The sequence below is a fragment of the Oncorhynchus keta genome, chromosome 2, assembly GCF_023373465.1.
Source record: "Oncorhynchus keta strain PuntledgeMale-10-30-2019 chromosome 2, Oket_V2, whole genome shotgun sequence".
Lineage (NCBI taxonomy): Eukaryota > Metazoa > Chordata > Actinopteri > Salmoniformes > Salmonidae > Oncorhynchus > Oncorhynchus keta.
The window spans coordinates 48,675,111-48,701,805 of record NC_068422.1 but is presented as its reverse complement, the minus strand read 5'-3'; the positions used below and the strand labels follow the sequence as shown (position 1 = coordinate 48,701,805).

The 26,695-nt window shown below is 43.3% G+C and overlaps 1 protein-coding gene across 4 annotated transcripts in view; it reads left to right on the top strand.

Moving 5' to 3' along the window:
- LOC118401685 (insulin-degrading enzyme-like) overlaps positions 1-25,675 on the top strand; it is a 46,632-nt gene extending 20,957 nt beyond the window's left edge. For 3 of the 4 annotated variants that reach the window (XM_035799285.2, XM_035799273.2, XM_035799279.2), the window contains 19 exons: positions 684-846; positions 1,033-1,125; positions 1,277-1,368; positions 2,968-3,048; positions 3,440-3,543; positions 5,285-5,387; positions 7,948-8,070; positions 8,575-8,657; positions 8,943-9,087; positions 13,295-13,405; positions 13,695-13,815; positions 14,495-14,586; positions 15,228-15,339; positions 16,393-16,560; positions 18,788-19,060; positions 21,037-21,098; positions 24,311-24,383; positions 24,513-24,580; positions 24,668-25,675. In XM_035799285.2, coding sequence (XP_035655178.2) covers positions 684-846; positions 1,033-1,125; positions 1,277-1,368; positions 2,968-3,048; positions 3,440-3,543; positions 5,285-5,387; positions 7,948-8,070; positions 8,575-8,657; positions 8,943-9,087; positions 13,295-13,405; positions 13,695-13,815; positions 14,495-14,586; positions 15,228-15,339; positions 16,393-16,560; positions 18,788-19,060; positions 21,037-21,098; positions 24,311-24,383; positions 24,513-24,580; positions 24,668-24,769 — 2,169 coding nt within the window. In that variant the 3' untranslated portion in view covers positions 24,770-25,675. Of the gene's footprint in view, positions 1-683; positions 847-1,032; positions 1,126-1,276; positions 1,369-2,967; positions 3,049-3,439; positions 3,544-5,284; positions 5,388-7,947; positions 8,071-8,574; positions 8,658-8,942; positions 9,088-9,600; positions 9,746-13,294; positions 13,406-13,694; positions 13,816-14,494; positions 14,587-15,227; positions 15,340-16,392; positions 16,561-18,787; positions 19,061-21,036; positions 21,099-24,310; positions 24,384-24,512; positions 24,581-24,667 lie in introns of all 4 variants that reach the window. The other variant, XM_035799275.2, reaches the window with a different exon arrangement.
- Positions 25,676-26,695: the final 1,020 nt, after the last annotated feature.

Sequence of the window (26,695 nt, the reverse complement as noted above, 5' to 3'; positions counted from 1 at the left end):
CAGCATTACCATAATCTAAATGTGATTTCTGTCATTCTGAGCACGGAGGGTGGACACCCCAAATGCACAAGGGTCTGGTAAATTTCTTAAGTGCCTGTAAATCTTCCCGGTCACGTTGTCCGGCACCTCATTGTCCTAACGGAAACCCTGACACACACGCACACACTTTAAACTACCTATGCTACTTTGCATACAGTGCATTCGGGAACGTGTTCAGACCCCTTGACTTTCTCCACATTTTGTTACGCTACAGCCTTATTCTAAAATCGATTTAAATTGTCCCCCCCCCCCATCAATCTACACACAACATCCCATAATGACAGTGAAAACAGGTTTGTAGAAATATTTGCAAATGTGTTACAAATAGAAGTCAGATACCTTATTTACGCAAGTATTCAGACCCTTTGCTATGAGACTCGAAATTTAGCTCGGGTGCATCCTGTTTCCATTGATCATCCTTGATTTTATTATTTATTTTGCAATCATTTCTACACTTATTTTGCCTTGTCATTATGGGTAATTGTGTGCAGGTTGATGAGGGGGGAGAAAACAATCCATTTTGAGAATAAGACTAATTTAATAAAGTGGAAAAATTCAAAGGCTCCGAATGCAACCGAGTTGTATAACTGAGATCCTATTCATAGTCTCAATTCAAATGTCTCCTTCCTAAATCCCCCCCACAGCAATTCTACAAAGTGGTGCCTATCAAGGACATTAGGAACTTGTATGTGACGTTCCCCATCCCAGACCTGCAGAAGTACTACAAGTCCAACCCAGGCCACTACCTGGGCCACCTGATAGGCCACGAGGGCCCAGGGAGCCTGCTGTCTGAGCTGAAATCCAAAGGTAGGCCAGAGGGCTGTGATTGAATCTTGGTTTTAAGATTTAGGGCTTGATGGAATGGTAGAAATATTTGTACAAAATTGTGAGCTTAGTAAATTATGCGTTTATACTGACAATACATTCTATGTATGTGTAGAATTGTTTATATTTGAATTGACAGCGGTGGCTATGCCCTTTATTCTTGTGCAGGCTGGGTGAACACACTGGTCGGCGGCCAGAAAGAGGGAGCGAAAGGCTTCATGTTCTTCATCATCAATGTGGACCTGACAGAGGAGGGACTCCGTAAGCATTAGGATCTCGGGGATTGTTTAGTTTTTTCTATTTTGTTCATGTGTGTGTATGTGCCCACACCCTCAAGTCAGAAAGGTGTTTGTCTGTGTGTGGTGGTTTCGGTTTCAACCCTGTGAGCTGGAGTGTCATTTTGTTTCTGTAGTGCACGTGGATGACATCATTTTCCACATGTTCCAATACGTCCAGAAGCTCCGCACTGAGGGGCCTCAGGAGTGGGTCTTCCAGGAGTGCAAGGTGAATACTGCACTGTAGTACCACTCACTTCTAATCTGTCTGAGCTCAGTCCACTCACTATACAGATTCATTCAGAAAGTATTCAGACCCCTTTTACACATTTTGGTATGTTAGTCTTATTCTAAACTCGATGACTTTGTTTTTTCCCCTTATCAATCTACACACTACCGCATAATGACGAAGCAAAAACGGCTCTGGCTGGGCCACTCAAGGACATTCAGAGACCGAAGCCACTTCTGTGTTGTCTTAGCTGTGTGCTTAGGGTTGTTCTGTTGGAAGGTGAACCTTTGCCCCAGTCTGAGAACCTGCTCCAGAACGCTCAGGACTTCATCAAGGATCTTTTTGTACTTTGCTCCTTTCATCTTTCCCTCGATCCTGACTAGTCTCCCAGTCCCTGCCGCTGAAAAACATACCCACAGCATGATGCTGCCACCACCATGCTTCAACTTAGGGGTGGTGCCAGGTTTTCTCCAGATGTGCTTGGCTTTAAGGCCAAAGAGTTCAATATAGGTTTTATCAGACTAGAGAATCTTGTTTCTCATGGTCTGAGAGTCCTTTAGGTGCCTTTTGGCAAATTCCAAGTGGGCTGTCATGTGCCTTTTACTGAGTGGCTTCTGTCTGGCCACTCTACCATAAAGGCCTGATTGGTGGAGTGCTGCATGCAGAGATGGTTGTCCTTATGGAAGTTTCTCTCATCTCCACAGAGGAACTTTGGAGCTCTGTCAGTGACCATTGGTTTCTTGTTCACCTCCCTAAGGCCCTTCTCCCCCGATTGTTCAGTTTGGCCAAGCAGCCAGCTTTTGGTCGTTCCAAACTTCTTCCAGTTAAGAATAATGGAGGACACTGTGTTCTCGGGACCTTCAATGTTGCAGAAATGTTTTGGTACCCTTCCTCAGATCTGTGCCTTGACACAATCCTGTCTCTGAGCTCTAAAGACAATTCCTTTGACCTCATGGCTTGGTTTTTGCTCTGACATGCACTGTCAACTGTGGGACCTTGTATAGACAGGTGTGAGCCATTCCAAAGCATGTCCAATCAATTGAATTTACCACAGGTGGACTCCAAGTTGTAGAAACATCTCCAGGATGTTCAATGGAAACAGGATGCACCTGAGCTCAGTTTAGTCTCATAGCAAAGGGTCTGAATACTTATGTAAATAAGGTATTTCGGTTTCTATTTTAATACATTTGCAAACATTTCTAAATTGTTCTTGCTTTGTCATTATGGGGTTTTGTGTGTAGATTGAGGAAATAATTTAATGAATTTTAGAATAAGGCTGTAACGTAAAATAGAATCTGTGAAAAATCAAGGGGTCGGAATACTTTCCAAATGCCCTGAAGCTCTTAGAAGCCAGAGTATGTGTTGTCAGAAAACAATCCGTCATTAACATTTTATGTATAGCCCTTTTTACGAACAAAATAAAATCAGAACCACGACTGAGAAACTTAATCAAATAGGCCTTTTGTCATCCTCTTAGTTAAACTTCTGTCACAGTACACATGGATGAATTGTCTTGTGTTGCTCAATTCTCCATTGTAATGTAATAGTACTGTATTTTTATGCGATTGACCTGTGACTTGTCTCTCTTCTCCTCCACAGGACTTGAACACAGTGGCCTTCAGGTTCAAAGACAAGGAGCGGCCCCGTGGCTACACCTCCAAAGTGGCTGGATTACTTCACGTAGGTGGCGCTCTCTATTTTCTTAAGGTCGTCTCCACAATGATGCACTGCACTTCCGTGGCTCCGTTTGATGACTATGTTGTCATCAGAGTGCCTTGTCTGCCAGTCTCTTATTTTGTGTATAAAGACTTAATAGATTCAGCCCCAATCTAAATTAAACTGGCATTCCTGCTATTGTCAAAATATTATGGTATTAAGGCAGTCGGACCGGGGTAGGATGTCCAGTGTATTTTTGTCTGTTGGGATTCATTATTGTGTGCATCTTTTTTTGTGTGAAATTAACACCAGTTCTGTATTCCTGTGCTCCAGTAAAGTGTTCCCCTGCATGTGTTAGTCAAAGGCCTCCCCATTGTTAGCGCCTAGACCGTTTTGTTTGTCCTCTGTTTTGCAGTACTACCCTCTGGAGGAGATCCTAGCAGCAGAGTACCTGCTGGAAGACTTCAGGCCAGACCTGATAGACATGGTCCTGGACAAGCTGAGGCCAGAATATGTCAGGTCAGTTGCAACTCTTCACTGGGTCACTAACCCTGTTTACTCTGCTCTCCTATACCATTTTCACACTATTTTACCCATCCGGATGAACCATACTGCTAGCTTGGAGATGTATATATATTATTTATTTATTTTAAACATTTTTCATTCCAGCATGGTTTCAGCAACTGTTGGATGCAAAATCAGACCCGCGCAGTAAAGATTGGCTCAGCTACGTCAGTTTTGCTCAGTAGTGTGACATGGGTACATGATAATACACTTACGACGCCTCTGTTTTGAAGAGCCTTTTATATGGTAACCCAGTGTTTGAGCAGATGTTGCAGTCCATGGTTACAAACAATCAGATAAGATGACATTGTTTAAAAAAATGTTATTTAAGTAGGCAAGTCAGTTAATAACATTCTTATTTACAATGACGGCCTACCAAAAGGCCTCCTGCAGGGACGAGGGCCTGGGATTAAAAATAAATACAATCACAACAAGCGAGAGAACACTACATAAAGAGAAACCTAAGACGACAACATGGCAAGGAAACAACACATGACAGCACAACATGGTGACAACACAACATGGTAGCAGCACAAAACATGGTACTAACATTATTGGGCACAGACAAGAGCACAAAAGGCAAGAAGAAAGAGACAACAATACATCACACAAAGCAGCCACAACTTTCAGTAAGAGTGTCCACGATTGAGTCTTTGAATGAAGAGATTGAGATAAAAACTGGTTAGTTTTATCGAGTGTTTGTTGCAGCTCATCCGAGTCGCAATCTGCAGCAAACTGAAAAGAGGAGCAACCCAGGGATGTGTATGCTTTGAGGCCCTCTAACAGAATGTGACTGGCAGTACGGGTGTTGTATGTGGAGGATGAGGGCTGCAGTAGATATCTCAGATGGGGGGGGTGGTGTGTGAGGCCTAAGAGGGTTTTATAAATAAGCAAGTGGGTCTTGCTGATGCTGAACATCAACTGAGTAGACTTGAATAACAACCAACCAAGGTCATACATGTTGTTACACAATCATTAGGCTAGTAGTGGAGCCATTAAGTCATGTCATTTAACCATAAAATCGTGTACGGTAAATCTAAATGCAATCTTACATTTCTCATTACACACTCTGTTTACAGTCATTTTCATGGCAGATTTACCTCAACATTCATCTAAACTTTCCACTGTTGAATGAACTGCCAGAGAACTTTCAGGAACGGTTTTAACTTAAACACTGGGGGAGTTCAATAACACATTCTGCAGTTTTACTACCACCACCACAATCGCTGCTTCTCCACTTCAGTCACTACTAATACTAAAGTCCCTACTTCTACTATGATTACTTCTTCTGATACTGCTAGAATCAATGCTACCATTTCTACAGTCACCACCACCACTACTGCTACTGCAGTAAAAACTACTACAACTTCTTCCGCTACCATTTCAAATGCTTTTATACAGTTGAAGCAACCACACATTTTCTTTGGGAAATGTAACTTTTCTAGTTATCACATTGGCTGGCTATCTGCACCACTTATCTGTTTTAATCACATTGACCCTACATATTGTAATTGACTGGAGCCTCCCGAACCTCCTATACCCAGTGTTATTATACAGTTGAGTCGTAAGGGCAGTTAAGTATCTAGCGCCAGCTGCTCAGGGAAAATGAATTGTGTATAACTCCTAACCGGTCTGACGTGGGTTTATAAATGCCGATAATAATGAAACCCGTCTCTGTTTGTCCTCACATCTGCAGAGTCGCAGTTGTCTCAAAGTCGTTCGAAGGGCAGACGGACAAGACTGAGGAATGGTACGGGACTCACTACAAACAGGAGCCCATATCTGAAGAGATCCTCAAGGTGAGACACATTGAAACTCGATAGCTTTTCCATATACTCATCACCCTGTGGGTGACGCTAAAGGCCTTTCCTTGATTTCACACATCCTCTCCTCATCATGCGTTGTCGGGGATCAGATGTACCTCCCTTCAGACCTTCTCCTTCGGTGCAGGAAAGGAAATGGGGGCACAATGAAATAAGGCCAGATCTAAGATTTACCCTACTGGGCATCTTTGTAAATCGCCCACTGGCAATGCTTGAAGGAATCTTCAATCCATCCACTTGCTGTCACACATTCCAACATAATCTAAGGTTTATCATACCATGAGTAAGAAAACAAATGGTTTATGGGTAGGGTGCTGTTGATCCACAGTCAACATCCCAGTGGTGAATGATGTTTAAAGCCGCAGATGTTTGCTGACTTTTTTTCTATTCAGTGTAAAAGCAGCTTTAGGATGGAAATGTAAGATGTTTTGGAAAAATCTATTTGCAGGCAGACTGACACTAGCACTGTGAATGTTCTCAATTCACCTTTCTGAAACAATTCCCAGGGCCACAAACTCCCCTGACCTTATGAGGTTCCAAAAGCAGAAAAAGCTTTTGTGTAAGGCTTTAATACTCCCAAAGCCAACGCTGTACATTTCATGACCTTTTAGTGGTGTCTTTCTCCTAAAGGTTTCCACACAACTATCTAACCACAGCCAACCCAACAGTCTATGGATGTTTTTTTAAAGAATCTGCCTAGTGTGTTTTAGGATTGAGCAGTATCCAGATTTTCACACCTTTTTATACTGTCCTTGTGCCATAACAGGATATATGGCGTTAACGTCATAGGTCACAAGGTGGTGCTTTTTGTTTTCAAACTCAAAAAATCCCAAATAATGTCTACCAGAATGCTAACAAAGTATTAGAGAATTCCCATAGCGGATGCTAGCTAAATGCTAATGACCACAAGCGAACTACACTGAACAAAAATATAAATGTAACAAGTAAAGTGTTGGTCCCATGTATCATGAGCTGAAATAAAGGTCCCAGAAATGTTCCATACGCACAAAAAGCTAATTTCTCTCAATTTTGTGCACAAATTTGTTTACATCCCTATTAGTGAGCATTTTTCCTTTGCCAAGAAAATCCATCCACCTGACAAGTGGCATATCATAGAGCTGATTGAACAGCATGATCATTACAAAGGTGCACCTTGTGCTGGGAACAATAAGGCCCCTCTAAAATGTGCAGTTTTTGTTTTGAGGGAGTGTGCACTTGGCATGCTGACTGCAGGAATGTCCACCAGAGCTGTTGCCAGAGAATTTGATGTTCACTTCTCTACCATAAGCCGCCTCCAACATAATTTTAGAGAATTTGGCAGTACTTCTAACCGGCCTCAACCGCAGACCACATTTACCCACGCAAGCCCAGGACCTCCACATCTGGCTTTTTCACCGGTGGGATAATCTGAGACCAGACAGCTGATGAAACTGAGGAGTATTACTGTCTGTGGGGAAAAACTCATTCGGATTGACTGGGCCTGGCTCTACAGTGGCTGGGGGTGCAGCCATGGGTGTGCCTAGGAGGGCAGAAGCCCACTCACTTGGGAGCTAGACCCACCCATGGCTGCGCCCCTGCCCAGTGGTGAAATTCATAGATTAGGGCCTAATTTATTTCAGTTGACTGATATCTATCTATAGTTAGTAAAATTGTTGCATTTATATTTTTTTCAGTATATTTACAAAGACAGACAATCCAGCTCAAAGTTGTACAATGCTATCGGAAAATATTCAGACCCCTTGACTTTTTCCCACATTTTGTTAGGTTACAGCCTTCTCCTAAAATGGATAAGAAAAAATAAATAAAGTCCTCAATCTACACACAAAGCGAAAACATGTTTTAAGACATTGCGGAATTATAAAAATAAAAATCTGAAATACATTATTTACATACGCCTGGAGAGGCCTGAAAATAGCTGTGCAGCAACGTTCCCTATCCACTGACAAAGCTTGAGAGGATTTGCATAGAAGAATGGGATAAACTCCCCAAATACAAGCTTGTAGCGTCATACCCAAGAAGACTCGAGGCTGTGAACTTTCTGAATGCACTGCATTTCAAAGGTCTACTCCGTTTTGCTGCACGCACAAAGCAAATATTAGACAGCAGGGATATTGAACCAGGACGGGGAGTTGTAAGGCTCAACAGCAGAAACAAGTTAGCCACTTTGCTAAATTGAACAATTTGTTTAGACCTGGTGTTTATTTGCTGAAATGTGTGCTGTTGCCTGACTATTTAAAAGGAACAGGCAACTATTTGAGACTGCGTTTTAATTTAAATGTTACTATTTCAAAATACCTGCGTATACACGGTATACTGTCAAAGCCTCGTGTGTAATCCCTTTGGTCATCATTGGACATAGTTGGTCATGTAGAATCTGTCATGGGCAGTTGGTCTGGAGAACTACCCATTGCATCATCTATAGTTCATTGGCTGTAGTTGGATAGGTGTGCAGAAGCCTTTAGTCACCTATCAATAAACTCCATACCTAACCCTTGACTGAGCAAGGAGGACTCTCTAACTCGTCTGTGTGTTTCAGAAATGGGGAAACGCCGACTTCAATGGCAAGTTCAAGCTACCCATGAAGAACGAGTTCATTCCTACCAACTTTGATATCTACCCTCTGGAGAAAGACTCTCCCTCCGCCCCAACTCTAATCAAGGTAAGCCTCGCTCTGGATAAGAGTATCTGCTAAATGACTAAAATGTCAAATGGCGGGATGTTGCACTATCAAAGTGTTGTCACTTCATTCGCCAAGAAGCCGACAGACCTGAACACGTCGCTGCATGTTTCAAGTGTCTGACTCTGTTCATATGCTTTCATATGGTAATGTGGAAATGGTGACTGAAGTTAGATGTTCTGAATTTAGTCAACAACTGTCGTTGTTACGGTGTTCAGATCGGAGGATGTGTGTGGTGGTAAATACTGCTGACCCATTTGGAGTCTCTTTGGAGTCTCTTGTGGAACAACTCTTTTGAGCTAAGCTTCGGTATTTAATTTTGGGCTGCTGTTCACCCCAATAAAGTACAAAGGCAGTAGTAGAGGTTTGATCAATCTCTTTTCAAAGCAAGTATATGATATCAGACTGCCCAACTTTTTTCAAGCCTTTTCTTATCAATGGCACCTGCTGCTAATGCTCATCTTACCATGTTATTTTTTTTTCTAGGACACTGCTATGAGCAAGGTGTGGTTCAAGCAGGATGACAAGTTTTTCCTACCAAAGGCATGCCTGAACTTTGAGTTCTTCAGGTTGGTAGACAAACCACAGCCATTGAAGTGTATGAGATGATGTGATATGTAATGTGATTAAACTTTTGTCTTGTTTTCCTCATACAACCTATTGTAGTTATAGTACTCAAATACTGCAGTTTGAATTCATATTACGAGGAACCCCATGGAACCCCACTTGTCCTGCCGATCCCTAATTTTGAATGAAGGCAACACTAACTGTTTTTCAAGGAGAGCAAATTGGAGGGAGAATTCTAACTGTGGCGTTGTAGCTACTGTCATTCACCACTGCCATTTTCTCTACAGCCCGTTTGCGTATGTGGACCCCATACATTGTAACATGGCCTATTTGTACCTGGAGCTCCTCAAAGACTCCCTCAACGAGTATGCATATGCAGCCGAGCTTGCAGGCTTGAACTATGACCTCCAAAATACCATCTATGGGATGTATGTAAGTATTATAATTTCCCATCGCCCTCACGTTGCCGCGACCCCAAACCCACCCGTTCCTCCCTCAACCTGGGCCTTTGTGTCAGCCCTGGCTGCAACATCCTCTTCATCTTTTCTTTCCCCCTCCCTCTCTCAAAATCACCTTGTTGGAAACGCTAGAGTTGTCGGTTTCCCCGTTCGTACTGGCACTGTTTTGAATTTGAACGTAAATTGTCAGTTGGTGAAGTAGTTCCCTATCAGAAAGAGGAACAGTATTTTTCTATCAAAACTCTTATACAAAGGAATGGGAAATGGACACCTCAAGATGCGTCCACACTAGAAGTAGTGGCCTTTAGTGACAAAGTACTCCGTCCCTCCTTGGTGGACAGAAAGGCCGGTCGCGAGGCTGCATATACATACTCTTCTTTATCAGTTTCCTCACCCTGCTCTCTGTCCTTTTTTGACAACCTCATCCCACCTCCCCCACCCAACACTCATGTCTTCTTTTTGTTTGTCTTTTTATATTTTTTGTTAGTCGCTACCTATACTCAGACCCCCTGCACTGCAACATGACCTACCTGTTTCTCAGGTTATTGAAGGATGATTTAAAAGAGTATACATATGCAGCCCGCCTTGCCGGGCTGGTCTATGGCATAGCTTCAGGGATGAATGCCATCCTCGTAAGTACAGCGTCCGTCTGTCTGCCCCCCTAATGGCTAGGGGGACGAGGGAGGGCGCCAGCTTGAAGCTTTGAGTGTGCAGGACTGGCTTTACCGTTCCCCTCTATCTACGTCCTCTTTTTGTGTGTGTGTGTGTGTGTGTGTGTGTGTTTGTATGTTAGTCTGTCTGTGTAGGAAGATGGGGAGGTACTAGAGCCTCCCTTCCTATTAGTGGTGGGAAGTTCAACTCTTTTTACTGACTCTGGTCTTTTCAACTCATTCAGTGAAAAGAACAACTCTTTATAATTTTATTCATTTGATTCAGTAATGCCCAGAGCATGCAGTTCCCCCTACTTGTTCACCATAGGGGGCTTTTTGGAGCTTTCATTGGTGACTGGGACTTTTATACAAGTGTACTTCTAAGAATGTACATTTAGTTGATTACTAGTAGGCATACAAATACAATTACTTATCTTTTTGAAAAGGTCTATTTGTGACCGCAACCGGACTAGATTGTCAACCACTCTTGGCGGAATGCAATTGCTTGACTACCGTCGAGAGAGCAGCACAATATCGTTCACGAACTGCAGCCGCCCTCCGAAGGAGTTTGTTGAGCTGATGCAGACTGTGTATGTTTTGGTTCTACAAAGCTGTGTCCATTGATAAACTAACAACTAAAATGCACAAGTCTTGAGTCAGTAAAAAGTTGTTCAAAAATAAATAATATTTTGTAGACTGCACATCACTACTTCCTATGTCCTGTCTATGTGCCCACTTGTGGTTTCACTGCAAGGATAGCCACATCTAGTCCTCAAGGCATGCCGTTTAACTGATATGAAGTTGAATATTAACTTTCCATTCATCAAATACGTCTCTGGCAACATGGACTAAATTCAACTGATAGAGTTCATATTTGAATCCAGACCTTGTCAGCAGACTGCCTGTCTTGAAAGACACATGTTTGGCTTTGTTGATTTCACCGAATCACTCCCAAAACACACCACAACTAATACACCCAGATAGAACTTCATACATTCTTTCACATTTCATTTATTTTAATGCATTGTTAGCAGCCAGTTTGAAACTCATTTGCTGTCAATATCAGCCAGATAGTAGAAAAGCGTCTCCTTCACAAGTCATAAAGGCAAACATTGCTTATCCTCTGACAAATGTATAGGTACTGTGAAATTCTGCTGACTCATGATTCCAAAAGCAAATTACAGACTGGAGCTGGCATTGTACGCATAGATAATAGCATTCACAAGATTTTATTTTTAAATTTGCCCTCAACACTATTTTCAGAGGTTAGTATTGGAATGAGGTTTTGGTATGTGTCTGTGAAATTGTGAATCAAGATGCCCAATGTGCTTGTCTTTTCACTGCTCATCTGTAGCTTTGGTTTGTGGTGCTTTTGGTTTCCCTCTTTAACTTAAGCAACTGACTAATTTCATGACTGACGTTTGCCTAACATCCAAACTAGGCCCACCTCTGTGAAATAATAGCTTGTGTGCAGAATAAAGCGGTCTTACTCACTCACTACTGCTATGTGATGTCAAGGTCATAAATAAGACTACTTAAGAATAGGATTATACATGTTATATAGGCCAATCACTCATGGGCTGATGCTACATACTTAGGAAATAATGCTTTTAATTCTACATTCCGGCCAATATATTAGTTATATATTATATATTAGCTCTTCCAAGCTCCGGGAGTAATAGAGTTGAGTCAGCACCAACTGGCTGGGGGCTCGTCAAGGGTAATGATGTTGGAAGTGATTAGAGTTAACTGGTGTCAGTATGTGTGTGTCAGGGAGAAGGAGAAGGTGATTTTTTTTTTTTTCCCGAGAGCATAACGCTGCAGCCTGATACTATTGCGGGTTCATGAAGGGGCCGGAAGGTTTGGAGGATGCACAGCCGAGTTTCATGTAACCTTGACCGGGCTCCGATCACGCACAATTTGACACTACAGTTGCATGCACACACACAACCACTCACTTGCATCGGTTATTGGTAGCTTGTCACTGAGCTAGATGAATAAAGGGAAATGCATTTGCAGTAGATAGTAATGCACAATGCTTGCCGTGTAAACCTTGAGGGACGAGTTGAGTAGTTCACTACAGACCCATAAGGATGTGGTGGTCACTACATTTTGTCGGCCGGCGATTGTCATGCAAATATCTGACAGACTTGCGGTAATTGACTGTTAGTTAACATAAACATGTTTCGCATCTCCGGGCTACACACACAAGCCACTGATGTGGACTTTTTTGAGGTTTTTACATTTTAAAGTCTAATAAATCTATTTAATGTAGCCTACATGTCACAAAACCATTTTATTTCAGGCAGGTCTAAAGAAACACGATATGAAGAAAATTTAGCCTATTTCAGAAGAACAGAATAGATAGAGTACTACATTAAGGAGTCGTTCATTTAGCAGCCCAAAATCTGCTTAGAATTCTCGTGGGATTATTTTATAGCAAGGACAATACAATTGAACGTAGTTGAATAAAATGGAAAGGATATTTTTTCCCAAACAATGCGGCTGTTCTGTGTTGAGCGATTAACCAAGAGAACAAACAGGTCCTCCTATATGCCCAATCTGAGTTATTTGAGCAACTTTAGTTCTGATACAAACGTTAGGCCATATGTTTTGATTTCTAATACATTCTAAGGCCATCGCAGTTGGAAGATGTCTGTGGCGCAGGCAGCACAAACGTCTATATCGGTCCGCTACTACAGGACTCGTAAAGGCCCAGTGCACTTGCATTTTTTTATGATTATGATTTTTTGGGGGGTTGGGTTCAGGGGTTGCTTCATCACCCGTACTTCCCGCGCTAGGTCTAAGGCTGCATGATGCGACTCTAATGATGATTGTTAAAAAAGTTGCATGAAAGGCAAGCCCGCTGCTGTTTCTTGCGCAGCCTGCACACACTTCATAACTCTCGTTCACAAATTTGACAAGCAAATATGCTTGATAATATTCTCGCCCATCAGACTATTCTCAATTGAATCTGGTCTTTACATATAGTCTACCAATATACAGTGCGTTCTGGAAAGTATTCATACTTTTCCCACATTTTGTTACGTTACAGCCTTTTCCTAAAATGGATTAAATTCATTTTTTTCCTCATCAATCTACACACACAATAGCCCATAATGAAAAAGCACACTTTTTTTGTGCTAATTTATTAAATATGAAATATCTGTAATACCTTATTTACATAAGTATTCAGACCTGTTGCTATGAGACTTGAAATTGAGCTCAGGTACATCTTAGACGAGCACTTGAGGGTAGTTCCTTACTAATTAGTGACCTTGATTAATCAAGTACAAGGGAGGAGCGAAAACTCGCAGACACTCGGCCCTCTGTGGAATGAGGTTGACGTGTCTTAGACAGAGGATGGGCCAGGGCAGGACTGGAGGTTTGGGAGGGTGGTCTGAAATTGCTGTCTTAGTTTTACTTTAGCTTACTCATCCACACATTTCACGGTTTCATACAGGTGCTTTGACACTCACATTATGCCTACTTTTTCACTCTCGCCCTTTTCCTTTCGTCTCCTTCCCACAGCTCTCAGTGAAGGGCTACAATGACAAGCAGCACATCCTGCTGAAGAAGATCATTGAGAAGATGGCCAACTTTGAGATTGACGAGAAACGCTTTGACATCATCAAGGAAGCGGTAAGCTAAGCATCCAACCCCCACCCACCCACACACATGTACTCAGGCTATGATATTACCCATTATATCAGATCAAAAGTTTTTTTTTATTTTGTGATATTGTGTTTGACCCCATGGCACCCAAGAGCTACCTTCATATGGGCGACAGTTAGCCTAGCAGTCTCAGGGAGAGTGGGATATGCAAAAAACTTCACACATGCCTAATAATACAGACTTGTACGTGTGTGAAATGGGACAAATATAAGGACTTACCAAATTATAATAATATTGCCCTGGACCCTTCCTCCAGTATATGAGGTCACTGAACAACTTCCGGGCAGAGCAACCCCATCAGCATGCCATGTACTACCTGCGTCTGCTGATGACAGAGGTGGCCTGGACCAAAGATGAGCTCAAGGAGGCCCTGGACGGTGAGCCATTCTCTCACACAAACGCACACACACTCCCTTCCTATCTCTCTGCCCCTCATTTAAATGCTGAGCCAGTTTTTGAGCTCCTCCCTGAGCTGCAGTCATTTCTCCGCAGTGAAAGTCTCACCAGAGGAAGGGGAGCAGATGTACTGTTCAGTATATTATGTTTTCTCGATGGAGCCTCGACAGATGTCCTGTGTATCACTTGAGGCTCAGTTCACTTTCTGTCTGGGTACAGTGCAATGCAACCTGTTCTTATTTATTACCTCAAATAAACTTGTCCCTATTTCACCTACCCTAGTGCCTATGTGTTAATTTAGTGCCCCTGTTCCCCTTCTCTGGGTCTCCATCCTCAGTACCCTGTGCCTGGTTTTTAGACAGGCTACTGCTCTGTCCTCCCTTTCCTTTCCCAGTTACCCTGGCTGCTCATCCATCACCTCTCATCACTAACTGAATGAATCTGGGTCAGACGATGTGTGAATTCAGATGGACCAACCTATGCAGAGAGAACGTGTGTTTTCTGCAGGTCTCCAAGCTCGTATGAATGTTTCTCTGTGTGTGTGTGTGCATTTCTGCCATATGTGGTGGCAGGCAGAGTCCACATGACTGCAATGCTTTTGATTCTGTTCTAGCCTGATGATGATAACTCTGATTGCTTCCATCTGAATGTGTCTTCTAGATGTCACTCTCCCCCGCCTCAAGGCCTTTATACCTCAACTATTGTCACGGTTACACATCGAGACCCTCCTCCATGGCAACATCACCAAGGAGGTTTGTTTGATGTTGCTACCTTCGTGTGGACAGACGTGTTGTATTATTTTGTTCGTTACAGGTAGACAAAGACAGATGCGCGTGCACACACACACACAGATATTATATGTGTAGAATGTGGATTGGTTCTATAACTGCTTATAAAGTCAGCCTCTCCACTCCTTTTATAGGTTTTAAGTGGAATCCTTATGTCACAGAACCGTCACACACCGTCAAACCCTGATAAGATCCTCACATCAAATCACAGACTTTATATAAGATCCCAGCTGTCCATGAACAGTCATCCTTATCTCTGATAATGATGCCCAGTGGAGAGGTGTCACAGTCTAGTGGAGAGGGAATTGGATGCACCGGCGGGGGCAATGGTCCACTTCATCACTATAAAGACTCACCGTGCTCTGCAGGGCTCCTATTACCTTAGATGGAGCTTGTACTGCGTGGACAGAATATTGTAGCAGTGTTGTTTACGATTCAGTGGCAGGCCCTATATATGGGCATCTGCTATTTACCCTAGAAGATGTGGGAAACGAGCGATGCGGATGATAAGAGGAATCTTAACACATTTTAAAGGTGGATTAATACATAATGATTTATATCATTTGCACCCCTCTCACGTTTATTTTTTTTCTCCCTTTCGCCAGTCTGCTCTAGGCATGATGCAGATGGTTGAGGACACGCTTATGAATCAAGCCCACACCAAGCCCCTCTTACCAAGCCAGTTGATTCGCTACAGGGAGGTGCAGGTGCCAGATGGTAGGTCAAGTGCCCTGTCCATCACTCCCTTCACCCTCCCTGTACCTGCCAGTCATGCCCATGGTGACCCTGCTGAAGGTTTCTTACCCAACAGTCTGGCCTACATCAGGACCTGTGCTTGTGTAACACCTTGGTGTCAATGACCCTCCAATGTCCTAGGGGAAAAGGCTCACTTAACAAGGGGAAATGGACATCACTGGGAAATATAATACACACACTTTTTTTCCCCTCCCTTAACCTTTTACACACACTACACAAGACACCGCACAACAACACACCTGTGCCACACTTTTCCTGATGACATTAGGTAACTTGAGCATGGGGAAGAAGAAAGCAGGGCTGTCTGGGCCACCTGGAAACATCCTGTGTCCTGCTGAGGGATTTGTTTCGGGCCTGGATCCTTCCGGACGCCAGTCGGGGACAGAAACACAATTTATAGCTTCCCAACAGAAATGTTTTGAACAAGTTTAGAACTTTCAGACATGTACTTCTACTGCTTGCTTGCTTCCACTCATCTTATGGGATTTTGAGTGCCAGTGAAAAGCTTTTACTCAGCAAAAGAGTGTGATTTTGGCTCAGTCTCTGGCGTGTCATCAATGTCCTCTAGATGAACTCTATATATAACTTTCCTGTACGATGCCTTTTAAATCTCTCTGTCCAAATATGTTCTTTAGTAATTGCATATTTACAGTTAAGCCGGTGATTCATCAACCGGCGAGGTCTATGCTTATTCCTAAATGCATTTTTTTTTTTTTAAGCCTCAATGGTTGCCAAGTCATGCATGTAGCGTTTTACACTTTGCATTATGGTTAGCTGTTTGAGGCCCATAACTTCTGTATTGCATGTTTGGTGAATGTGTTTTTTTTTAAAGATTGTGATGCTACAACTACATTGCGTGTAAGCCCTGGGTCATGTATTTATTAAGCACCAAAGTGACAAACTGGGAGCGACAACCTGGACAACTTGTCCAATAACAAACACTTGTTTTCCTTTTCCGTTGCAAAACATTTTCCATTGTGCCTTAATGAATAAGATGCTGTCTGTGCCTTCCAGGTGGTTGGTATGTGTACCAGCAGAGGAACGAGGTGCACAACAACTGTGGCATAGAGATCTACTACCAGACCGACATGCAGACAACCCACGACAACATGCTGCTGGAGCTCTTCTGTCAGATCATCTCTGAGCCCTGCTTCAACACACTGCGCACCAAGGAACAGTTGGGTACGACCACGCATGCTCTCTCTCACACCAGTGGAGACTGGTCCAGGAACGCAGTGGGGAATGGACCTCTCTTGGAAATGTCCATCGTATAGTATTTAAACACACTCAAACTCAAAACCTTGCTGTGAAAAAGGAACAGTATACAGTGCATTCGGAAAGGTGCGGCAGGGTAGCCTAGTGGTTAGAGCGTTGGACTAGTAACCGGAAGGTTGCAAGTTCAAACCCCCGAGCTGACAAGGTACAAATCTGTCGTTCTGCCCCTGAACAGGCAGTTAACCCACAGTTCATAGGCCGTCATTGAAAATAAGAATTTGTTCTTAACTGACTTGCCTAGTTAAATAAAGTTGTAAAAAAAAAAAGTATAGCTTCCCAACAGACCCCTTGAATTTATCCACATTTTATGTTACAGCCTTATTAAAAGCATACCTTTTATTTACATAAGTATTCAAATCCTTTGCTATGAGACTCAAAATTGAGGTGCATCTTGTTTCCATTACTCATCCTTGATGTTTCTACAACTTGGAAGTCCAACTGTGGTAAATGAAAGCCATGAGGTTGAAGGAATTGTCTATAGCGCTCCGAGGATTGTGTCAAGGCACAGATCTGGCGAAGGGTACCAAAAAATGGCTGCCGCATTGAAGGTTCCCAAGAACACAGTGGCCTCCATTCTTAAATGGAAGACGTTTGGAGTCACCAAGACTCTTCCGAGAGCTGGCCGGCCTGCCAAACTGGGCAATCGGGGGAGAAGGTTCTTGGTCAGGGAGGTGACAAGAACCTGATGGTCACTCTGACAGCTCCAGAGTTCCTTTGCGGAGATGGGAGAACCTTCCAGGACAACTGTCTCTGCAGCACTCCACCAATCAGGCCTTTATGGTAGAGTGGCCAGAAGGAAGCCCCTCCTAAGTAAAAGGCACATGACAGCCCACTTGAAGTTTGCCAAAAGGCATCTAAAGGACTCCGATGATGAGAAACAAGATTCTCTGGTCTGATGAAACCAAGATTGAACTCTTTGGCCTGAAAGCCAAGCGTCGAGCTCATCACCTGGCCAATACCATCCCTATGGTGAAGTATGGTGGTGGTGGTGGCAGCAGCATTCTGTGGGAATGTTTTTCAGTGGCAGGGACTCTGAGACTTCAGGATTGAGGGAAAGATGAACAGAGCAAAGTACAGAGAGATCCTTGATGAAAACCTGCACCAGGGCGTTCAGGACCTCAGACTGGGCCGAAGGTTCACCTTCCAACAGGATAACAGAAGTGGCTTCGGGACAAGTCTCTGAGTGGCCCAGCCAGAGCCAAGACTTGAACCAGTTCGAGACCTGAAAATAGCTGTGCAGCGACGCTCCACATCCAACCTGACAGAGCTTGAGAAGATCTGCAGAGAGGAATGGGAGAAATTCCCCAAATACAGTTGTGCCAAGCTTGTAGCGTAATATCCAAGAATACTCTAAACTGTAATTGCTGCCAAATGTTCTTTAACAAAGTACTGAGTGAAGGGTCTGAATACTTATGTAAATGTGATATTTCAGTTTTGTATAAAAAATTTGCAAAAATTTCTAAACATGTTTTTGCTTTGTCATTATGCAGTATTCTGTGTAGATTGATGAGGCAAAAATCGATTTAATCCGTTTTAGAATAAGGCTGTAATGTAACAAAAGGTCTGAATACTTTCTGAATGCACTGTACATATAGGTAACTGCCAAAATAAAGGAAACACCAAGGCACAACAAAGTGTCTTAAAAGAGCGTTGGACCACCACGATCCGCCAGAACATATTCAATGCGCCCTGGCATAGATTCTACACGGTTCTGGAACTCTGTTGGAGGGATGCGACGCCGTTCTTCCACGAGAAATGTATTAATGGTGGTAAAAAAATGCTCTCAATTGTGTTCAATTGGATTGAGAACTGGTGACTCTCTCTCTCTCTCTCTCACACACACACACACACACACACACACCCTTTTAACCCCTTTTGCTCATATGAGATCCCTCTTTCAAAGTCACTAAGATCTCTTCTAGCCATGGAAGCCAAAATAATGGGAAACTTGGATGTTAATTGCTAAATTAAATCAGGAACCACACCTGTGTGGAAGCACCCACTTTCAATATACTTTGTATCCCTCATATACTCAAGTGTTTCCTTTACCTGTACATGCAGTTAAACACCTATAAAGACATGTTCCAGAATTCACAGTGCATTTTTCCTGACTTTTACTTTGCTCACTCCTCAGGGTACATAGTGTTTAGCGGTCCGCGGCGCGCTAACGGGGTCCAGGGCCTGCGCTTCATCATCCAGTCGGAGAAGGCTCCCCACTACCTAGAGAGCCGGGTCGAGGCTTTCCTAAAAGCCACAGAGAAGTCTGTGGAGGAAATGAACGATGAGGCCTTCCAGAAACACATCCAGGCCCTGGCCATCCGCCGCCTGGACAAGCCCAAGAAGCTGGCCGCCGAGTGCGCCAAGTACTGGGGGGAGATCATCTCCCAGCAGTACAACTTCGACAGAGGTGAGCATGCGTAGACGCTCATTGAGCAACACGCTCACCGTTACCTGAGCTGGAGGCCTAAGATGTTTTTTTCCCAAGTGAAAGCTGTGGGGAGTTTGAGTTACTGTCAACTAAATGGATATTCCTCCTGACACTGCTAGGAGGCCTTGTTATCTGAAAAGGTGTTTTGAGTGAGATGAAGTTATCAGACTATTGACATTCTGGAGGATCTTCGAGGTGAAGGTTGTTGCCACCTCAGAGCTACCTGCTGCACTAATTAGCATTGATTAGGCCCCAGAATAATCAGCACCCCGAGCACACCTGAGTGCTATTATGGGCTGATTTGCTGGAAATTTGCCGTAAACCCCTGTGCGTTCCAAGTAGAGGGTGATGATAACCATGTTTTCATTGTTGGAGGGATGGGAGACTGAGCCGCAACAGTCTGCACACCAAGAAATTGATAGGAAGTGGAGCATAGTCAATAGTGGAACATTGTACAGCCAGATCAGTTTGGCTGGTGATGCTGTAGAGCTATTGTGTTGCACCTTACGGAAGCTTTTTATATAGATATTAGAAGGTAAGAGGAATTCCTATTTAAGAGTTAAACTACACTGCTCAAAAAAATAAAGGGAACACTTAAACAACAAAATATAACTCTAAGTCAATCACACTTCTGTGAAATCAAACTGTCCACTTAGGAAGCAACACTGATTGACAATACATTTCACATGCTGTTGTGCAAATGGAATAGACAACAGGTGGAAATTATAGGCATTTAGCAAGACACCCCCAATAAAGGAGTGGTTCTGCAGGTGGTGACCAGACCACTTCTCAGTTCCTAAGCTTCCTGGCTGATGTTTTGGTCACTTTTGAATACTGGCGGTGCTTTCACTCTAGTGGTAGCATGAGACTGAGTCTACAACAAGCTCAGGTAGTGCAGCTCATCCAGGATGGCACATCAATGCGAGCTGTGGCAAGAAGGTTTGCTGTGTCTGTCAGCGTAGTGTCCAGAGCATGGAGGTGCTACCAGGAGACAGGCCAGTACATCAGGAGACGTGGAGGAGGCCGTAGGAGGGCAACAACCCAGCAGCAGGACCGCTACTTCCACCTTTGTGCAAGGAGGAGCAGGAGGAGCACTGCCAGAGCTCTGCAAAATGACCTCCAGCTTGGCCACAAATGTGCATGTGTCTGCTCAAACGGTCAGAAACAGACTCCATGAGGGTGGTATGAGGGCCCGACGTCCACAGGGGGAGGTTGTGCTTACAGCCCAACACCGTGCAGGACGTTTGGCATTTGCCAGAGAACACCAAGATTGGCAAATTCGCCACTGGCGCCCTGTACACTTCACAGATGAAAGCAGGTTCACACTGAGCACATGTGACAGACGTGACAGAGTCTGGAATCGCCGTGGAGAACGTTCTGCTGCCTGCAACATCCTCCAGCATGACCGGTTTGGTGGTGGGTCAGTCATGGTGTGTTCCCCAGACCTGAATCCAATTGAGCACATCTGGGACATCATGTCTCACTACATCCACCAATGCCACGTTGCACCACAGGCTGTCCAGGAGTTGGCGGATGCTTTATTCCGGGTCTGGGAGGAGATCCCTCAGGAGACCATCCGCCACCTCATCAGTTTTCCACTTTAATTTTGAGTGTGACTCCAAATCCAGACCTCCATGGGTTGATAAATTTGATTTCCATTGATAATTTTTGTGTGATTTTGTTGTCAGCACATTCAACTATGTAAAGAAAAAAGTATTTAATAAGAATATTTCATTCATTCAGATCTAGGATGTGTTATTTTAGTGTTCCCTTTATTTTTTTGAGCAGTGTATTTATTACATGTTATTCTTCTGGTGATGAATATGCAGGAACTTTGCCTCTAGTTCTGTTCTACGTTCATGCACACATACAAAACAGTCCCCCCTGTTTAGGTCTAATCTGTAGTGATATCTCAAATCATCCACTGTTAGTCCTAAGTGTTTTCTGTTTTCTAGATAACATTGAGGTGTCCTACCTGAAGACGTTGACTAAAGAAAACATCATGCAGTTCTACCGGGTGAGTAGCGCTCTCTCCCTTTGCATTGCATACCACTTACATTTCAGGTAAAGTCATACTTTCTCACACAAGCGGTTGCCATGGAGATGCATACGAGGTGCCTACTGTTTTCTTACACCAATTGAGTCCTATGGTAAAGAGTATGTGTGCCCATGTGCGTGCAACTGAAAGATGGCACCGTTTTATTTATTCCCCTCCACCACTCTTCAATCAATCAAATGTATTTATAAAGCCCTTCTTACATCAGCTGATGTCAAAGTGCTGTACAGAGACCCAGCCTAAAACCCCAAACAGCAAGCAATGCAAATGTAGAAGCACGGTGGCTAGGAAAAACTCACTAGAAAGGCCAGAACCTAGAGAGGAACCAGGCTGAGGGGTTGAGTCCTCTTCTGGCTGTGCCGGGTGGATATTATAACAGAACATGGCCAAAATGTTCATAGATGACCAGCAGGGTCAAATAATAATAATAACAGTGGTTGTCGAGGGTGCAACAGGTCAGCACCTCAAGAGTAAATAAATGTCAGTTGGCTTTGAGTGAGTGAGGTGAGTGCCAACCAAACAAACTTGCAGGATATAACCCCACCCACTTTGCCAAAGCACAGCCCCCACACCACTAGAGGGATATCTTCAACCACCAACATACCATCCTGAGACAAGGTCGAGTATAGCCCACAAAGATCTCCGCCACGGCACAACCCGGGGGCGCCAACCCGGACAGGAAGATCACGTCAGTGACGCACCCCGCCTTGGGACCGCATGGAAGAGTGCCAGTGACTCAGCCCCTGTAATAGGGTTAGCGGCAGAGAATCCCAGTGGAAAGAGGGGAACCGGCCAGGCAGAGACGGCAAGGGCGGTTCGTTGCTCCAGTGCCTTTCCGTTCACCTTCACACTCCTGGGCCAGACTACACTCAATCATAGGACCTACTGAAGAGATGAATCTTCAATAAAGACTTAAAGGTTGAGATCGAGTCTGCGTCTCACGTGGGTAGGCAGACCATTCCATAAAAATTGAGCTCTATAGGAGAAAGCCCTGCCTCCAGCTGTTTGCTTAGAAATTCTAGGGACAGTAAGGAGGCCTGTATCTTGTGACCGTAGTGTACGTGTAGGTATGTACGGCAGGACCAACTCGGAAAGATGGGTAGGAGCAAGCCCATGTAATGCTTTGTAGGTTAGCAGTAAATCAGCCCTAACCTTAACAGGAAGCCAGTGTGGAGAGGCTAGCACTGGAGTAATATGCTCAAATTTAATATGCTCAAAGTCAACATTCTGGCAACCGTGTTTAGCACTAACTGAAGTTTATTTCGTGCTTTAGCCGGAAAGTAGAGCATTGCTATAATCTAACCTGAAGTGACAAAAGCATGGATACATTTTTCTGCATCATTTTTGGACAAAGTTTCTGATTTTTGCAATGTTACGTAGATGGAAAAATCTGTCCTTGAAACTGATGTCCTTCAGTTTTATTTGAGATGACTACAACCATCAAGATTGTCAGATTCAACAGAAGATCTCTTTGTTTCTTGGGACCTAGAACAAACATCTCTGTTTTGTCTGAGTTTAAAAGTAGAACATTTGTAGCCATCCACTTCCTTATGTCTGAAACACAGGCTTCCAGCGAGGGCAATTTTGGGGCTTCACCATGTTTCATTAAAATGTACAGATGTGTGTCATCCGCATAGCAGTGAAAGTTAATATTATGTTTCCGAATGACATCACCAAGAGGTAAAATATGTAGTGAAAACAATAGTGGTCCTAAAACGGAGCCTTGAGGAACACTGAAATTTACAGTTGATTTGTCAGAGGACAAACCATTCACAGAGACAAACTGATATCTTTCCGAGAACTTCTCCGTGTATAACAATTTGGGTTTCCAATCTCTCCAAAAGAATGTGGTGATCGATGGTATCAAAAACAGCACTAAGGTCTAGGAGCACGAGGACAGATGCAGAGCCTCGGGTAGATGCCATTTAAAGGTCATTTACCACCTTCACAAGTGCAGTCTCAGTGCTATGACGGGGTCTAAAACCAGACTGAAGCGTTTCGTATACATTGTCTTCAGGAAGGCAGTGAGTTGCTGCGCAACAGCTTTTACATTTTTTTTAAAGGAATGGGAGATTCGATATAGGTCGACTTTTAATTAAAAAACTTCCTGACCCAGAAGAAGAAAAAAAAAAGTGTTTGGCTTTTTCAAGAGGCTTTATGACTGCCACTTTTAGAGAGCTGTTTATTATGTTCGACATAGGAGGGCCAAGCACAGGATGCAGCTCTTTCAGTAATTTAGTTGGAATAGGGTCCATTATGCAGCTTGAAGGTTTAGTGGCCAAGATTGATGAAAATAATGTGTCAAGAGATATAGTACTAAAAAAACTTGATTGTCTCCCTTGATCTTACGTACGTACTGGTTCTATTCAAAGCTGTGGCGGTGACACTGACACGGTGCGCTGTGTTCGGAATAATAACAGTCATAATTAGGGGTTGCGTCACTGCCAGGGTGTTGTGTGTTTCAAGAGGTTAAGGCTGCCAAGGATACAGAGGCAATGAAAGACTTCCCATATTTCTACGTCAGCAGAAGCAGCACAGGCCCCATGCAGAATATTTTCATTGTGTAATACATTTCTAATTGGGGGTTCTGAGTGTGTAACTGAAAAATATAACTGATGCACTGTAGGGAGATGAGTCACAATGGCTCGTGGCTCTCATTCATGCCACTGCTCACTCTGTATGCTACAAATTGTGATCTTAAAGAGATATTGTGAGATTTAGGAAACTAACCTTTTTCTACTTTTTTCTCATAGATACGCAGACATAAAAATGGTATCGTTTGAAGGAAGTTATCACAATGAGCATGCTAGCTGTTACCATAGACCTCATGGCGCTAACGCTAGTTAGTAATTAGCTATTTCAAACTACACACAGCTATAACAATGGTATTCATGAGTTCATCTGACTCTGGGTATGAAAAGTGCTTACTTGCCAAAATCTCGTACTATCCCTTAAAGTGCTTCTCGGCAGAAATATTTGTTATAAATAACCATCAGTTATTTTAAAAACATTTTTTGGGGAGGGGCAGGAACTATTTAGCAGCATTGGGGTGCCGCTGCTGAATTAATATAGGGGAAACACTGTAATTTTTCTAGGACAGTGAAGTAAATAAAGGCTACTATTAAATGGTCTGTCTCTTTTCTCTGTGTCTATCAAAATCCTGTCCTTTGCAGGATCTGTTGGCGGTGGACGCACCAAAGAGGCACAAGATGTCTGTGCACGTCCTGTCTAGGGAGATGGACTCCTGTGAGTATTGTACTAGTAATGGAGAGTTTTTGGGTTGGAGGATATACATTTAAATAGGTTTGTTAGTGTGAATATTTTGATTTTGACTGTTTATAACAGTTATGTTGAAATGTCTGTCTTTTTGTTTAGGCCCCGTCGTGGGAGAGTTCCCTGCCCAGAATGATGTCAATCTGGCCCCTGCCCCATCCCTGCCCCAGGTAATGTGTATTCACCTTTCTCTGTGTTCCATTAGCACAGCAGTGTTGGTGTGTAACATACTGACCTGTCCATCTCTCTCTCTGCAGCCTACGTTGGTGCAGGACATGACAGAGTTCAAGAGGAGCCTGCCCCTCTTTCCCCTGGCCAAGCCATTCACTCACATCAACTTCATGGCTGCCAAACTGTGAGGACCAAGCAGCATGGGAGGTTGCTGGGGGACCCTGCTCTGTCCCTCTCTGCCCCCCTGTGGTAACTGGAGTCTGGAACACACTCATCTGACGTGTGTGTAAACTGGAGAGTCCACTAGAGGTGCTTGGAAATGTGTGTGATTCATACAACTTAGCTGTGGTTCTCATCATAGCTCAGTGTGATAAGAGGTCACACACAAACTCATTTTTGTTTTAGTCTCATCGAAAACCCCACCAACACACATTCCCGACATTGTATAGAATGTTTGTAGAGGAATAGTACTGACTTAAAGAACCTCAAGGCCAGAACCCTGTAAACCAGTACAAGTACCCCTTGATACTTCATGATGGAAGTGTTTTTATTCAGCTTAGCCACAAGGACATGCTGCTGTGGTGAGAATAAACAGTTAGTTAATGATTATGGTGTTGTGAAGCTGTTGAAGTAGGTGGTTAGCTCTGCAAGGGTGCACATTTAATTTCAAACATGCTGGAGACCTACATTTCTCTTATGTATTTGTGCGATGCGTCGGCACGGTGACAACTGGCCGAATTGTTATCACGAAGACACTTTGTGTTTAAATAATGACTGCAACACACGATTTTAGACCATTTCTGTTTTATGGCAAAAACAATTATATCAGCCTTATGGAAATGTTTCTGTTTTAATCCATAATGTACACGTTTTGAGATCTGACTTTTTTATTTAAACTAGTAAAATGTCGGGGCCCTTTGAGGAGTTGTTTTAAAACTGCTTATTTGGTGGAGAGGCATGTTCATTAAGCTTTTTTTTAAACTAGTGTTTTCCACGGGGTTGTATTATCTGAGCATCATCTCAGGGTACCTCCAATCTTTTGCTTTCTGCTTTTATTTGAGATTGAAGAAAAATAAACATTTTAAATGTCTATATTTAATTGTTTCGGGTCATAAATTTGTTTTATAGCTTATATTACTTAAATAACATTTATTTTAATCGTGCTTGACTACTGATTTCTTGCATAGCCCCCCCATCTTTCTCCATTTTGAGACTTAGCTTGTGACTTTGAAAGGGGGGTGGCGATTGGTCATTCTCTGGCAGTGAAGATCTTACAAAGCTGGAGCAATAGAGATTTAACTCTATAGCTGGTGCATTCAGCTGGATGCACAGCACAGCAGTGTGTGTGTGTGTAGTTTGACAGTCAGCCAACTGCACTTTGTCTCTGTGGGTCAGACTTGGAACAGGATTGTGGCGACACGCTTAAAGACCCACTGGGCACACACTGGTTGGATCAGCTTTGTTTCCATGTCATTTCAATGAAAATTACATTGAACCAACCTGGAATTGACATCTGTGCTCAGTGGGGATGCTGTCCTTCAGAAAAACGTTAAATAGGACTGTTTTAGAATGTCTGGTGGGGTAAACTGATTTTCAGTCCAGTATTTTCTCAGAAAACCCTTTTTAAATAATCATGTTTTGGCTGTAGGGGTTCAAAAGAGGCCCATGTATGGAGGGTGAAGTTGTAGTCAGGCCTGTTTCTCAATATGCACTTCTCACTAAGCAATAAACTCTTCTGAATTGGAGAGCAGTGTGGATTTAAACATAAATGGTCTCGGTACTGTTATGTAGAGTGGGGACACACTGCACTGCGTTCTCGGGTCCTTGCTCTCATCCAGCCTAAAAACGGACACATTGATATATTGAAAAGCGGAACTGTCTGTTTTCTGTGTAGATTGGAGTCATGTTATTACCATGTCTGTGTAAAGCATAGCCTGGTCTCTCAGGTGTTAACAAGCTTTGCGAAGTCAAGCTGGCGCCAACCAATATAATACAGCAAATATCAGGTTTATGTGATCTCCCATACGTCCTCAGGCCTATCAATAAACTGTGATGTTAACTTAATGCTGCATTGTTTTATAGGAGGGATAAGTCATCAGTACAGACTCGAATAA